The sequence below is a fragment of the Aulonocara stuartgranti genome (assembly GCF_965226115.1).
Source record: "Aulonocara stuartgranti genome assembly, chromosome: 5".
NCBI lineage: Eukaryota > Metazoa > Chordata > Actinopteri > Cichliformes > Cichlidae > Aulonocara > Aulonocara stuartgranti.
In genome coordinates, this window is record NC_138943.1 from 28457927 (window position 1) to 28470631 (window position 12705).

A 12705-nucleotide genomic window follows, 5' to 3' on the forward strand; every position below is an offset into this window, starting at 1 on the left:
AACCCAGCCATAAAAAGAGTACACAAATTGCTGTGCACACATCAAACGAGAACAATCCAACAACTGGGAAGCATTTTTCTTTAACTCTGGAAAGGTTTTATGTCCTTAGATAACATCTGCTGAACTGCTGAGTCTTTTTGTTTTCAGATCATCCTTACTAGACCATTACCAATGTGTCACCATTTATGAGGGATGATTAATGAAGAGTGCTAAAGATCAATTTGCCGTTCCTAAACACCCGCAAGAAAGAAATGTAATCCATGTATATTTTTTTCACATTCAACTGAGAAGTATTTTGTAAAATATCATGTTAAAAGTCTTTTCTTGTATGATATGTTTACAGCATCCTTAGCTCCATCTTTGTTTGTATAGTTAAAAACTGTAGTCTGTTGGAGTGGCTAGTAACAGCTTCTTTTTGGTATGTCACATTGGATAAACTGAAGGCTACCACTGGATAACTTTCATACACCACTCTAACAAAAAACACATTTGCATGAGCGGTCATAGTCAGCTCACTGCAGTCAATCAGGGATCAATCTGTGTGCAAGCTGAAGGCTGGTCAAATGCAACAGCCAAAGAAGTTTGAAGCCTTTTGGCATTTTATGCAGTGTGAATGATTAAATATTAAATTCATATTTTGTCCCTGCCCGTTTTCTAATTCCTTATTGTCTTTTATCTTCTTTTTTTTTTTTTTACTGATTTTGATCAAATCAAAAGTACATTGTTTGTGTGTGTGTGTGTTGTGTCTCCATTCTCAGTTCAAAATAAAAAGAATGGTCTACAGATTCAATAGCACTTTGTGCAAGGCTGAATGAATCGTGTCCAGAATAGCGTTTAGTCTCATTTATGTCACTTGAGGCTAAAATGAAAACACAAACAATCACTCAAATGGAGTGAGAGCAAGCATCTTCAGAAGGATCTCCAGCACACAAAGACAAACGATTTCCATATTTATTGCTTTTAGTTTTGATTATTTTACCGTTTCAAGTTGCCATCACTTATGTAAAAATTTACACTACATCTTCATGGAAGTAGGTCTACCAACTTTCTTATCAAAGGAGCAGAGGAAGTACAAGAGTCAACAGGAAGTTCAGCCAGTAAACTGAGATGAGGCGATATAAGTGTGAGCTTCCAAATGATTCTTCTTGTGCGAGAGCTGGAAAACCTCCTCATTACTGTACTGCAGCTGTGGGTACTGCACTGTGCAGGCTATAGCATGACATGCAAGCCAGGATAGTTTCATACTATACTTTAATCTTGTCATTACATCTCTGACTGTAGCCTATTTATGGCAGAATGTATTTTTTATTTAGATATAGAACTTTAATTACTTTAATATTTAATCAGTTGCATTATTAGTTTGATGGTGGGGTTTTTTTTTCTAACCCTAACCCTGCCATTCGGGTTCACTTTAACTCTTTATGGTCATTGCACAGTCATACTTTCTACAGTACTACAATAAAATTTAAGTACTGTTCCACATTGGTGCCAAAAGAAATTCAAGCTGTAATTGCAATAAATAATATATGTACAAAATATATACAGTCATTTATGAGTCCAGGCATTCCTTCGGTTCCCAAAATCAACCCAACACTGAGGCATCACTGAAAGTTAAAAACAGTACAGCTCCAATAAAAATAATTCACTAAAAAAAAGAGGATTTACAAGGTTTAGTGACGTTAGAAGTTAGCAGGAAGTTATGTTGCTAGTTCCAATCTAGAAATGATGAGCCAGATTCTTATTAAGGTAGTTTAAAAAAAAAAAAAAAAACCTAAATGTTCAAACTCTGCTGTCTATGGAGGACTAAAGAGCAGTGACATATAAACTATGCAGTGGTTAGCTACACAGCTATGGTTATGCTAATATAAATACATTAGCATGAAGGATGAGGGATACATTTTTCCTCAGTAAAGGTTTATGTTGAGGGTGCTCGATGGTCAGAGACACATACCATCACATGGCAGGAAAAAGACATGGAAACAGACCAAACTTCAGCTAACAGAGATTCTGAGAAGTTCCCATTCAAAAGACAAGGTTAGCTACTAATATATACCTGTGTGGTTTGGATTAGGTGTGATCTTCAGTATCAACACTGAAATCTTAGTCTACTTTGTCTCCTCTCCTCTGCTCGCTGCCTCACAAAGTGTATGTGTTTGTGCATGTGTGCACAATCCCCCTGTCAAACTGAGTATTCCCAGCTAGCATTAATTTGTCATAAAACTTCAACCGCCTGACAAGCACAGGAGGAAAAGCTTGGACCCATTTTTGCTGTCAGAAATGAACTATTCTTCTTCAGTGCGCCACAACGATATAGTTTTATGTATGGAATTCAACTCCATACAATAAGAAAAAAAAAAGCAAATGAAAGGAAAAAGAGGCCCCTCCCACCAATTGAAAAGTTGTGCTTGCATTAACCAGATAAGCAGCATATCATCCTAGAGGGCCTTAGTACAATTACTGTAATAGCTCACTGACTATTATATAATTGGTTCCTGTTACAGCTGATAGTGGAGACTTTAAATTTGAGTGATTATATCTGCGCAAACCAATTTAAAGGTCCCATGTACATAGTGGCACACAAATGTCAAAATTGCCTAATCACTCTGTCCCCTGTCGCACTAAAGCACTAAGATGTGCATTAACCAATTACATCTAACCAATATATACTGTTTCTAGACACTGGGAGGTCCATGCTCAGCAGCAGAAGTATGCCGTTTTGATAGAAAGAGGACACTGGGTGAGGGTTTACTAGAGCAGATATTTAGGTCAGCTGACTGGTCAAACACAGCACCTCAGTAGCAAGGTCTGGATCTGACGTTTTAGGTACAGAGCCGTGTCTGTTATATATCCTAATGGCATACATGCTTACTCATCATATAATGTACCGTACCTGAAGTGTCACAAGCTGAGGTCTCCTCAGTGGTCTGTTTCTTCGGTGCACTTTTCCTGTATACAATATGAGGTTTTGTGTGTTCCTCTTCATAGTGTTCTCCTTGATAGCTGTGAAGGGGCTCCACAAAATACTCCCCTTCTGGAGACCTGAAAGTGCCGAGCTGGGTAACAGAGAAGACACATAGGAGTTAGGCTACAGCTATCTATATTCTCTAAGTGCTTATAAAACCAAGGAGAATAATCTATATCTCGAGGATCTTTTAGTATTGAGCTCTGTGCAGATCACATACCAGTTTGTACTTAACGTAGGAATGTAAAAAAATAAGCAAAACACAGACATAGCAGCTTTCAGTGGTAAAAACAAAGTACATTTGCATTCATGTTATAACAGAGGAAAGGTCTAAATGTGAGACTGTTGATGTCTATCAGGAAAACACTAAGACTGTATGTTCTTGGCAAGTATGCTGCAAACCTTGTATGCGTTTGGCATGTTTAGCATGAGTTGGTTAACTTAGAGGTCTAGGATGTTCCAGATAAGATTCGTGGACAGTAAAGCACACATATGGAGAACCATCATGAAAGCTTGAGGGGTAAGGTTGGTATAATGTTTGCTTGCCATATGTTTCTACTCCCAGATAATCAATGGTAAAATATATATATGGTATATCATAAGGAAAAAATGATTTGGCTATGTGTATTAGTATTTGATGCTGTTTGTTCTGCTTACATTTTGTTTCTATTACTCTGCAAAGGCCTGCACTTGAACTTTTGTCTGGCAAGACAAAAGAGGATCTCACTACAATAAGTTATTTTAGAATGTACTGCAATGAAAGGCAGCATTGCCTGTTTTAGGATGGAGGTTTTGGATAAATAATAATATATGCTTCATAAATGTCAGCTCAGCCCCACAAAAGTTCCCTGCAGAGCAGAGGATTCAAAGCATTTTATGTTTGATTTGTCATTTGGGAACAAAGCTGGCTTATTACTCTTGTCTGTCACCTCACTGTGGTTTCTATGTATAAACTCCTCTGAGTGCACTTTTCCTCCACTACAAAGCATCACTCATCAGGACTCCCTCTTTAGGAAGCCTGGGAACTGGAACAACTTCGTCTTAAAGACGTCACCGACTACCGGTGGACCAGAAAGAGACACAAATGTGGAGTAAACCTGAGTGCAGTCAGCCGACTTGGGCTCTTTGCAGCAAGCCACAACCGAGATTCTCGGTAAATGATCAGTTACTTACTTTCTGGATGCGCCCCACTACACGATCCTACCACGAATACAATTTTGAACAATTTTCAAAGTTTTATTTATTTTTTCTTAAATCAACTACAGCTTCACTCAAAAGTCTCCAAAACACGTACACAACTTTTTATGCCCTCATGCTGCAGAAGTAAAGTGAATGTAAAATGATCACGCGCACGACGAGTACAACCGCGCGTAAAAACTCACCAGTCCAGAGCACAGACTGATGACTGCGGCGTGCTCTGCATGTGCATTTACTTGTCCTTTGTAAAAGCAGTGCCTTAACTCCGTGTCCTCCTCCTCCTCCTCTCTCTCATCTGCTGCAAAATCCGTTACGTTCTCTCCTCGGGCTACTCCAAGTATTGTCACAGTGTAGAGAGGTGCGATAAATCCCGAATCCAACGTCAGGTTGAGGTGATAGTCCTGTCCGAAAGCAGATATCCTGTAGTGGATATTCGGCGAGGCCCAGTGATCCGTGCTATTGCCTGTGCCCTCATCCAAACTTCGCCTTTTCCTTTTGAAGTGCACACTGGTTGGAAACTTGTCACCGGCTTCATTCACTCGCACCGGTGTTACAACCTCATAAGCGCCGATCTCCTCGTTTACTGTGGAATAAAGGTAGAAGAATGTAAATGTGGTTTAAAAAAACAGTCTACTTACATTATAAATCAGTGGGTAAAAAGGTTTAAGGATTATTATTCTATCAAAGTTGTTTCTGTCTTGAAAATCTGTTGTTTTAGTCAGAAAACGATAGTCAGTGAACTTCAGGCATCTAAACGCTGCAAGTCATTCGCTTGACTGAATTCAAAACTCATTCATTCTCTGCCGTCAGTGTTAGAAAACAGCTGCATGAGAAATTTTAAGAAATGCGGGGGTTGTCACAGCAAAATACTTTACCCGTGCTTGAATTCAAAAGCAATGTCCCCGTAGATGCGACTACATTCAAGAAATCAGGGAATAGTAGGAACCCCAAGCCCCAGAAGAGCACATGCATGATTGTCCACGTTCAGAGGAGAGAGCCAGCCTGTATTCCCTTAGTAGTACTGTATTCCTGCGGTAACTCCGGGCTTTCCGCCTCCGGTCCGCCTGCCACATCCAATTTATTATCCTAGACTCTTGAGTTGATGGTCTCTGGCCGATGAAGTACACTGCTGGGACGTGAGCGCGTCGCGGATTCCCTGACGAACATGCATACTGCAGAGAGGAGTGGGCTGCTCCAACACTCAACTGCGATGGGCTCCGCTTGCCCGTGAACCAACTCTCCCTAGCTTAGAGGGGCGGGATCAGTCTAATATAATATTATCAGTTGTGTTGTTTCAATCTATACCACCTATACTCAGAGAGAGCTGCCCAACTAATCTGACATAACGTGTAGACAACGTGTTGCGCAATCCAGCTGCAAATTTGCATCGTGACACAAAGTGACATACCGACTTTTATTGTTGAGTTAATCACGTTTCAGAGGGGTGGACAGATGCGCAGCAGATCGGTGACTATGACAGTGAGGTGGGGCCCATATAGGAAATGCCTGCCCTGGGGGCAAATGAGATAATCTTAGCTGTATACTTAGAAGTTCACGGGATCACAGAGTGACAAAATTCAAACTGGCAACCGTATACAGCCGTATACAGGCATTGCTTTAGGTCTTAAGTAGGTGATGGAAAAGGTATTGTCTGAGGACAGTGGTAATGGTTTCATTAGGGTAGTCTTGAAAAATCTGGGTCAGTCATCTCTCAGGGAGATATTCCAGAAAGATACTTTAACAAAATTACTCGGGCGTTACTGTAGTGCATAATCTGGATTCTGACATGTACTCAGGTAGATTACTCCATTTAGACTCATTTGATTGAAGGCATCTGTGCATGCTTCCCAGCCCACATAACGTTATGTGGTGATAACTGCTTGCAGCTGGCATATGACTTCACAGCTCATTTGTTGTGTGCAATCAACACACGTGGCCTGGAATGAGGCTATACATGAAACATTGGGTGTGCAGGTGCATAGCTGAAATTAAGCACCTCATATAGAATGCCTGTGTTGTTCAGAAGACTAGAGCGGCTCTTCCTCAACCTCCTCCGACCACAGGTACAACATGCCCAGGACCCACTACAGTTTGCATACAAGGCGGGTGTCGGAGTGGAGGATGCCATCCTGTACCTCCTACACAGAGCCCACTCACACCTGGATGGGGGAAAAGGCACGGTCAGGATCCTGTTTCTTGACTTTTCCAGTGCCTTTAATACCATCCGGCCCTGTATGCTTCAGGAAAAACTGAACAGGATGGAGGTGGACCCCTGCCTGGTCGCTTGGATCTCCGACTACCTCACCGACAGACCACAGTACGTCAGGCTGAAGGACATCACGTCTGACACTGTGGTCAGCAGCACAGGAGCACCACAGGGAACTGTGCTGTCCCCTCTTCTCTTCACCCTGTACACCTCTGACTTCGGCTACAACTCTGAATTATGCCACATTCAGAAGTTTGCAGACGACACAGCCATCATGGGGTGTATCTGGGATGATCAGGAAGAGGAGTACAGAAGTCTGGTGAGGAACTTTGTCGCATGGAGTCACACAAACCACCTGCAACTCAACACCTCAAAGACTAAGGAACTGGTTGTGGACTTCGGGAGGTCCAGAGAAGGTTCACTGCCGGTTCAGATAGAGGGGGAGGAGGTGGAGGTGGTCAACAAGTACAAGTACCTCGGGCTGTGGGTGGACAATAAACTGGACTGGTCATGCAACACAGAGCACCTGTATAAAAAAGCCCAAAGCCGACTGTACTTCCTCAGGAGGCTGAGGTCTTTTAACATCTGCAGGAAGCTCCTGAGGATGTTTTACCAGTCGGTGGTTGCTTGAGTACTTTTCTATGCTGTGGTGTGCTGGGGGAGCAGCACAGCAAAGAAGGACTCATCCAGGCTGGAGAAACTGATCAGGAGGGCTAGCTCTGTGGTCGGCATGAAGCTGGACACTCTAGTGACAGTGGCAGAGAAAAGGACATTAAAGAAACTGATGGACATTATGAACAATGCTGGGCATCCTCTGCACACGGCCATAAACAATCAGAAGAGTCTGTTCAGTGACAGGTTGCTTTTCCCAAAGACAAGAACTAACAGACTTAAAAACTCCTTTGTCCCACACGCCATCAGACTGTTTAACTCCTCTCTGGAGGGGAGAGGGAGGGGAAACAGGAGGACAAAGGAGGGGGGAACAACTAAGCTGTAGTGCCTCTTCACCTCACTGTGCAATACCTTTTGTGCAATACTTTTGTAAATAGTCAACAGTGCAATAGACCTCAATACTTGAAATGTGCAATTCACTTGTATTTTTATTTTTTATTCCTATTTATTCTATTTATCCCCTTCGTATATTTTATTTATATTGTCTCTGTATTTATATATATATGTGTGTGTGTGTGTGTGTGTGTGTGTGTGTGTATATATATATATATATATAATATTCTGTAACTCTGTAACTTCTATCGGTGCTGTGCTTTTTTGGAAATCGAATTTCCCAGAGGAACCCACCCGAGGGATTAATAAAGTTCTATCTTATCTTATCTCTTATCTTCAAAAACACAAAATAAAACAAATAAAAGTGGAGAAAATAGCTCAGTTGCTTCTGTAATTATGTTGATTTCATATGCGTGTGAAATCTATTTTTCTTTCTTTCTTTTTCTTTCTTTCTTTTTTAATAGAGAACATCTTTAAATAAATTCACACCAGCCTTTTTAATCATGGCTTTTTCCTCTTCACAAAATCAACATTCTTGGCGAAATGGCAATTGGCCACCCATTTGCACCAGTAAGGGCTAATTTTGTATGATGGATGATCCACCATGAACAAGTTTAGTATGATCATAGGGGTCAGTAAAATGTTAGCATTTGAGATCACTGGTTGTAATGACCCACACTTGAGGTTCCTAAGAATACCTTTACGTCATGACTTAAAAGAATTCCCGAGCCTCCTAGCCCTTCCACTGGAGCTGGAGCACGTTTTTTCTTTTTTTTTTTCTTTTTTGGAAAACCATCCCAAATAACAACCCAGGGACAGCTGTGGGTCACAAACCCCTTTTAAACACACCCCTTTTATCTCCAGTTAGTCTCTTTTCCAAGAATTCTTTTTAACACAGTTTTACAGCACACTGGATCACAGGTAAGTAATAACAGTTGGGAGAAAATGTGCTTAGGCAGCATGTTTATGTACAGCAAATACAACTTCAGAGGGCTATTTACTCTTGTTCCAGTTGCTGCATTGTTACAGATGCTATTCATTTAAAAGAAATTATAATTATGTTTTTCAACGAATGGCTAGTTGAGTTACTGAAGTCACTGTTGACACAGCGTTTATGAAAATGGATTAAAAAGCTACTTTTCCACCTTAAATATCAGCATATGGTTAACATCTTTGGTGGGCTGATTTTGATTCTCAACAAAGCGGTTACTACAACTGGGGGCGTGTGTAGTGTGTGCGTGTTCTCAATGAATGGTGGTCACTGAGGTCATCAGAGTCACCCTTCCTGATTTGTGTGCGGGCAGCATCATTCAGAAGAGCTATCAGCAGTGTAAACTTCACTTCCCCTCCAGATCAGATAAAGAGCTGATAGGAGGCGGAAAGCTTGAATGAAGTAGCCAAGCCTGGCCTGGGATTTCAAAGAGATACACTTTAATTGTTTGGCTTTTAAAATCTCCCTTTACTTGATCTTACTCTCAGCCCCCACCCAACAGACCTTCCAGGCCCAGTGATCTTGACAAGGCAATATCCCTGTGTAGTGTAGTGAATGTGAAAAAGACCAAGTGCTGAATCTTTATTTCAAGATCATTCATTTATAGGCATGCACACCAAAATTGACTTCAATTAGGTCTTAAAAAATAAAAGATTTTCATGATGAAGCATGAAGGATGAGTTCAGTAATGCGAGTGAAGAGACTGTCCAAAGTTTGGTCGCATGGCAACCAGTATTACTTGTCAGCTGGTTGCCGGGTGAACAGGCTGTGGGTCAGGTGGGGTTCCCTTTCCTTTTGTCCTGTTTTTTTCCTCTTTACATCACTTAAGTTTTAATCAGTGTTAAAGGAAACATAGTTCTTCTTAAGATGGAAATTAATTTGTGTACCAAATGTATTGTTGAGCACTCCAATATTTGTTGAGATATTTCACATTAAAACACATGTGATGCTAAATTCATGATCCCACACCTGTTTGCATACGGACAGACTGACATAGCTACTGTGACATCACCGCTGGCTTCTGAAAGTCTCGAAATGAGCGCTGGTTCTCAAAAAATGGATGTGACTTTGACATGGCATGGTCATTCACCAATGATGTGATTGACAGTTAGTTAGCCAATAAGCATGCTCTCTCTTATGAAGATAATTCTCCATTTTGAAACATGGTATGACCAAGATTTACAAAACATACTAAAATATTTTTTCAGTATAATCGAAAATGAGTGACTGACCCTGTCAATTTAGCAGGAAAGTGTTAAAGAGGTCGACACAGAAAGGCATTTTCTTGTAGACTTATATGTGACTTATAAGTATTTTTGCAGCCACAGCTATCGCCATAATAATAATAATAATAATTATTATTATTATTATTATTATTATTATTATAAGTATTTTTGCAGCCACAGCTATCGCCATAATAATAATAATAATAATAATAATAATAATTATTATTATTATTATTATAAGTATTTTTGCAGCCACAGCTATCGCCATCTGGTGGTCTTCAGCTGAAATGCAGTTTTATGTCACTTCTGCATTGGCTTCACTTTTCTACATTATTTTTTTTCTGTGTATGAATTCAACACATAGCATAGCATAACCAATGCATTGATTGAATAATCAAAATAATCAAATGATCCATGTATTTTCTTTATACTGCCCCCTGGTGATAGTGTATAGGCATAACATGTAGTCATAGGTATGAAAAGCTCTTTATAGCTCCTGCTGACTACCCATGCATGATTATGCTGGTTGTGTTCATTACATGAATTCATTCAGGAGTCTTTGAGATATTACAGTGGACTCCAAAAAAAGTCCACTTGGCAAACATTGCCATCCATTAAGCCAATGTTTTACCATAGCCCAACAAGGCAGAAAATACATATCGCTATTTCTTGAGGAGTTATTTTGTTTGCTGAATATTTTGTGATTCCATTGCATATGTCTGTTTGTGTTTGTGATTTCTAAAATGGAAAAATGTCTCAAATAAATACCTCAGAGCTTCCATTTCTGTGGCCTGTACATAATATACATCAGTATAATCCACAGGCCATGAAACAGATGTATTCCTAGGAGAAAAAAATATGGTTTCTGTGGCTGCACACTTACTACATCTTTCAACATGAGACTACTTGGACTTCCAACAGTACATTGGTAAATAACCAGACACAGAGACGCATGGCTTCCTAAGACCTGCAGGCAAAGACGGGCAACCGCACACAAACACAAATGGGTGCACATGTTCAAGCTAAGTCACATGCTCTTATTCTTTAACTAGCAAAGCAGACAGCAGGCACTGAGAGTTTTACCAGGGAGGAATGGAGGGAGGGGGAGGTGATCCTGTAAATGGGCTTTTTAGGATAGTCTCAGGCAAGTTTATGTTGGGTGAGAGCTTGAGCGAAAACATTGTTCAACATCTGAAGTGCAATTAAGGCTTTGGTGGAGCTTTCACAGACCACAAGATAGAGGTCTGGATTCTGCCCAAGTCGTACAGCAGCTGTCAGCAGGTCTCTCCAAAATCAGAATGCTTCCCAGATTCTCTGGCTCTCTGTGGAATGGCAACAATAGACTTCATGCCAGAGACCAAATTAATCACTCCACAGATTCAAGAGGGGAGGGGGATAGTCATCAGAGGTGTAGTGCAGCACAGCTTGTGTAGCACTGTGACAAAAGGTACCATAGTCATACAGTAGGGGATCCAACCTCTGTGATCCTTTAAAATCCAAAAAGCTTTCTTTAATGAACTCTTTTGTTTACAGAGGAGTGAGCAAACAGAACCACTTCATCACTAAGTCTTTGTAGAAGGTAATCCATTCTTTCACACCAATATTATGATGCATCCACAGGGTGAAGAGTAAAGTCTGCAGTAGGAGGTTCTGGACAACTATGGTGTTATGATAAGAGTTTTAGTAGTTTGGTCTTATTCACGTTTGAGAATGCTTTTTCTCATGTGAAAGTGACTCTGCGTATTAGTACACACAACAAATGTTTCAGTCATGTGAAAAAGTAGGAACATCAGATGGAAATTGTTGGCTTTCAGGCCACCACTTCAACTTCTTTGAAGCCGAGTCTAAAAATAAAGACGGTATATCGAGACAAATTACATGTAAAACTGACATTTTATGGTGACTTTTTTATTTGACATGACACCAACTATGAATCACACCGATTATGAATCTTGGTGGTGGAAAAGTCTTGGTTTGAGGTTGTTTTGCTGCCTCTGGAACTGCAGCTTGGAGTCACTGGTTTAACTATGAAATCTGCATTATATCAAACAGCAATTTAAGAAAAAAAGATACTTAACTAGTTGATACACGGTTTCATACATCACAGTTGCATACAGGCAGGCGTAAAGCCCCACTAGCAGCTGAACACACGAAGGCAGCACAACAAACTTGGAATCTTAAAGACTGACAACCAGTATTGATGAGGAATTTTGCAAGGTTAGTAAAGCTCCTGTTTCAGCAGCATTTAAGTATTCCATAGTTATCACACATGTTAACCTGGCCAGCACACATGCTAACGTTAGCTGTTTAACTATTAGCACTTACCTGATAGTCATTATTAAGATAGTTGGTAGTAAATTGATAATATTAACATGGGAGTTAGGCAGCAAATATTTTCCTGTCCACCTGTAACATCAAGAGATAGCTTTTAGACAGATATCAACACATGATCTTAAATAGTATATAGTAGCATACGTTGAGATGTTTGCACAGACCAATATTGTTCTTTAATCGTTCTTTTTTTTAAATGCATGCCTCTTTATTTCGTCATTGTTATTTTTGTCATTAATTTTGATATGTTCCCTTGTGTTGTGATATAGCTGAGGCTCGGGTGGTAGAGCAGGTCATTTACTAAACAGAGGGGCCGCGGATTGACCCTGGACGCATTCGTCGGAGTGTATGATTGGATGAATGATACTTGTTGTAGAAAGTGCATTGAGTGCTTAAAATTTGTAGAAAGGTGCTATATAATTCTTGGTATCAATGGTACTTAGTATAAAATCTAGTATTGTGACAACTGTATTAAAGATAATGTGCAGATAAATATCTGTCTAAACGTTGTGGTTAAATCGAAAGATTAAGGCGGTGTAAAGAAAATCCATGGATCACCGTGTTTGATTTGTTTTTTTCAAACAGAAGAGGACATCTTAAGCGCATTAGCATATCCACCCTCCATTTCACCAGAAAGCAGAAATGTGGAGGTAAAGTCAAACACTTTTCAGTGAGGTGTTATTTGTCTGTGAGCCTTGTTCAAAGGGGGATTCCTTGTCTAATTTTTCCACATGACTGTATGTCAGAAACTTGTAATTGTGTTTAAAGACACTGACACTAAAACCTG

At 40.2% G+C, this 12705-nt stretch overlaps 1 protein-coding gene across 2 annotated transcripts in view; it reads right to left on the bottom strand.

Annotated features, from left to right (window-relative positions):
- adamts9 (ADAM metallopeptidase with thrombospondin type 1 motif, 9) overlaps positions 1-5411 on the bottom strand; it is a 45852-nt gene extending 40441 nt beyond the window's left edge. Inside the window, exons 1-3 of one of the 2 annotated variants that reach the window (XM_082533686.1) lie at positions 5035-5411; positions 4345-4742; positions 2891-3053 (exon numbers count right to left, since the gene is read on the bottom strand). In XM_082533686.1, coding sequence (XP_082389812.1) covers positions 2891-3053; positions 4345-4742; positions 5035-5131 — 658 coding nt within the window. In that variant the 5' untranslated portion in view covers positions 5132-5411. The remainder of the gene's footprint in view (positions 1-2890; positions 3054-4344; positions 4743-5034) is intronic. The other variant, XM_082533687.1, reaches the window with a different exon arrangement.
- Between the last annotated feature and the right edge of the window lie 7294 nt (positions 5412-12705).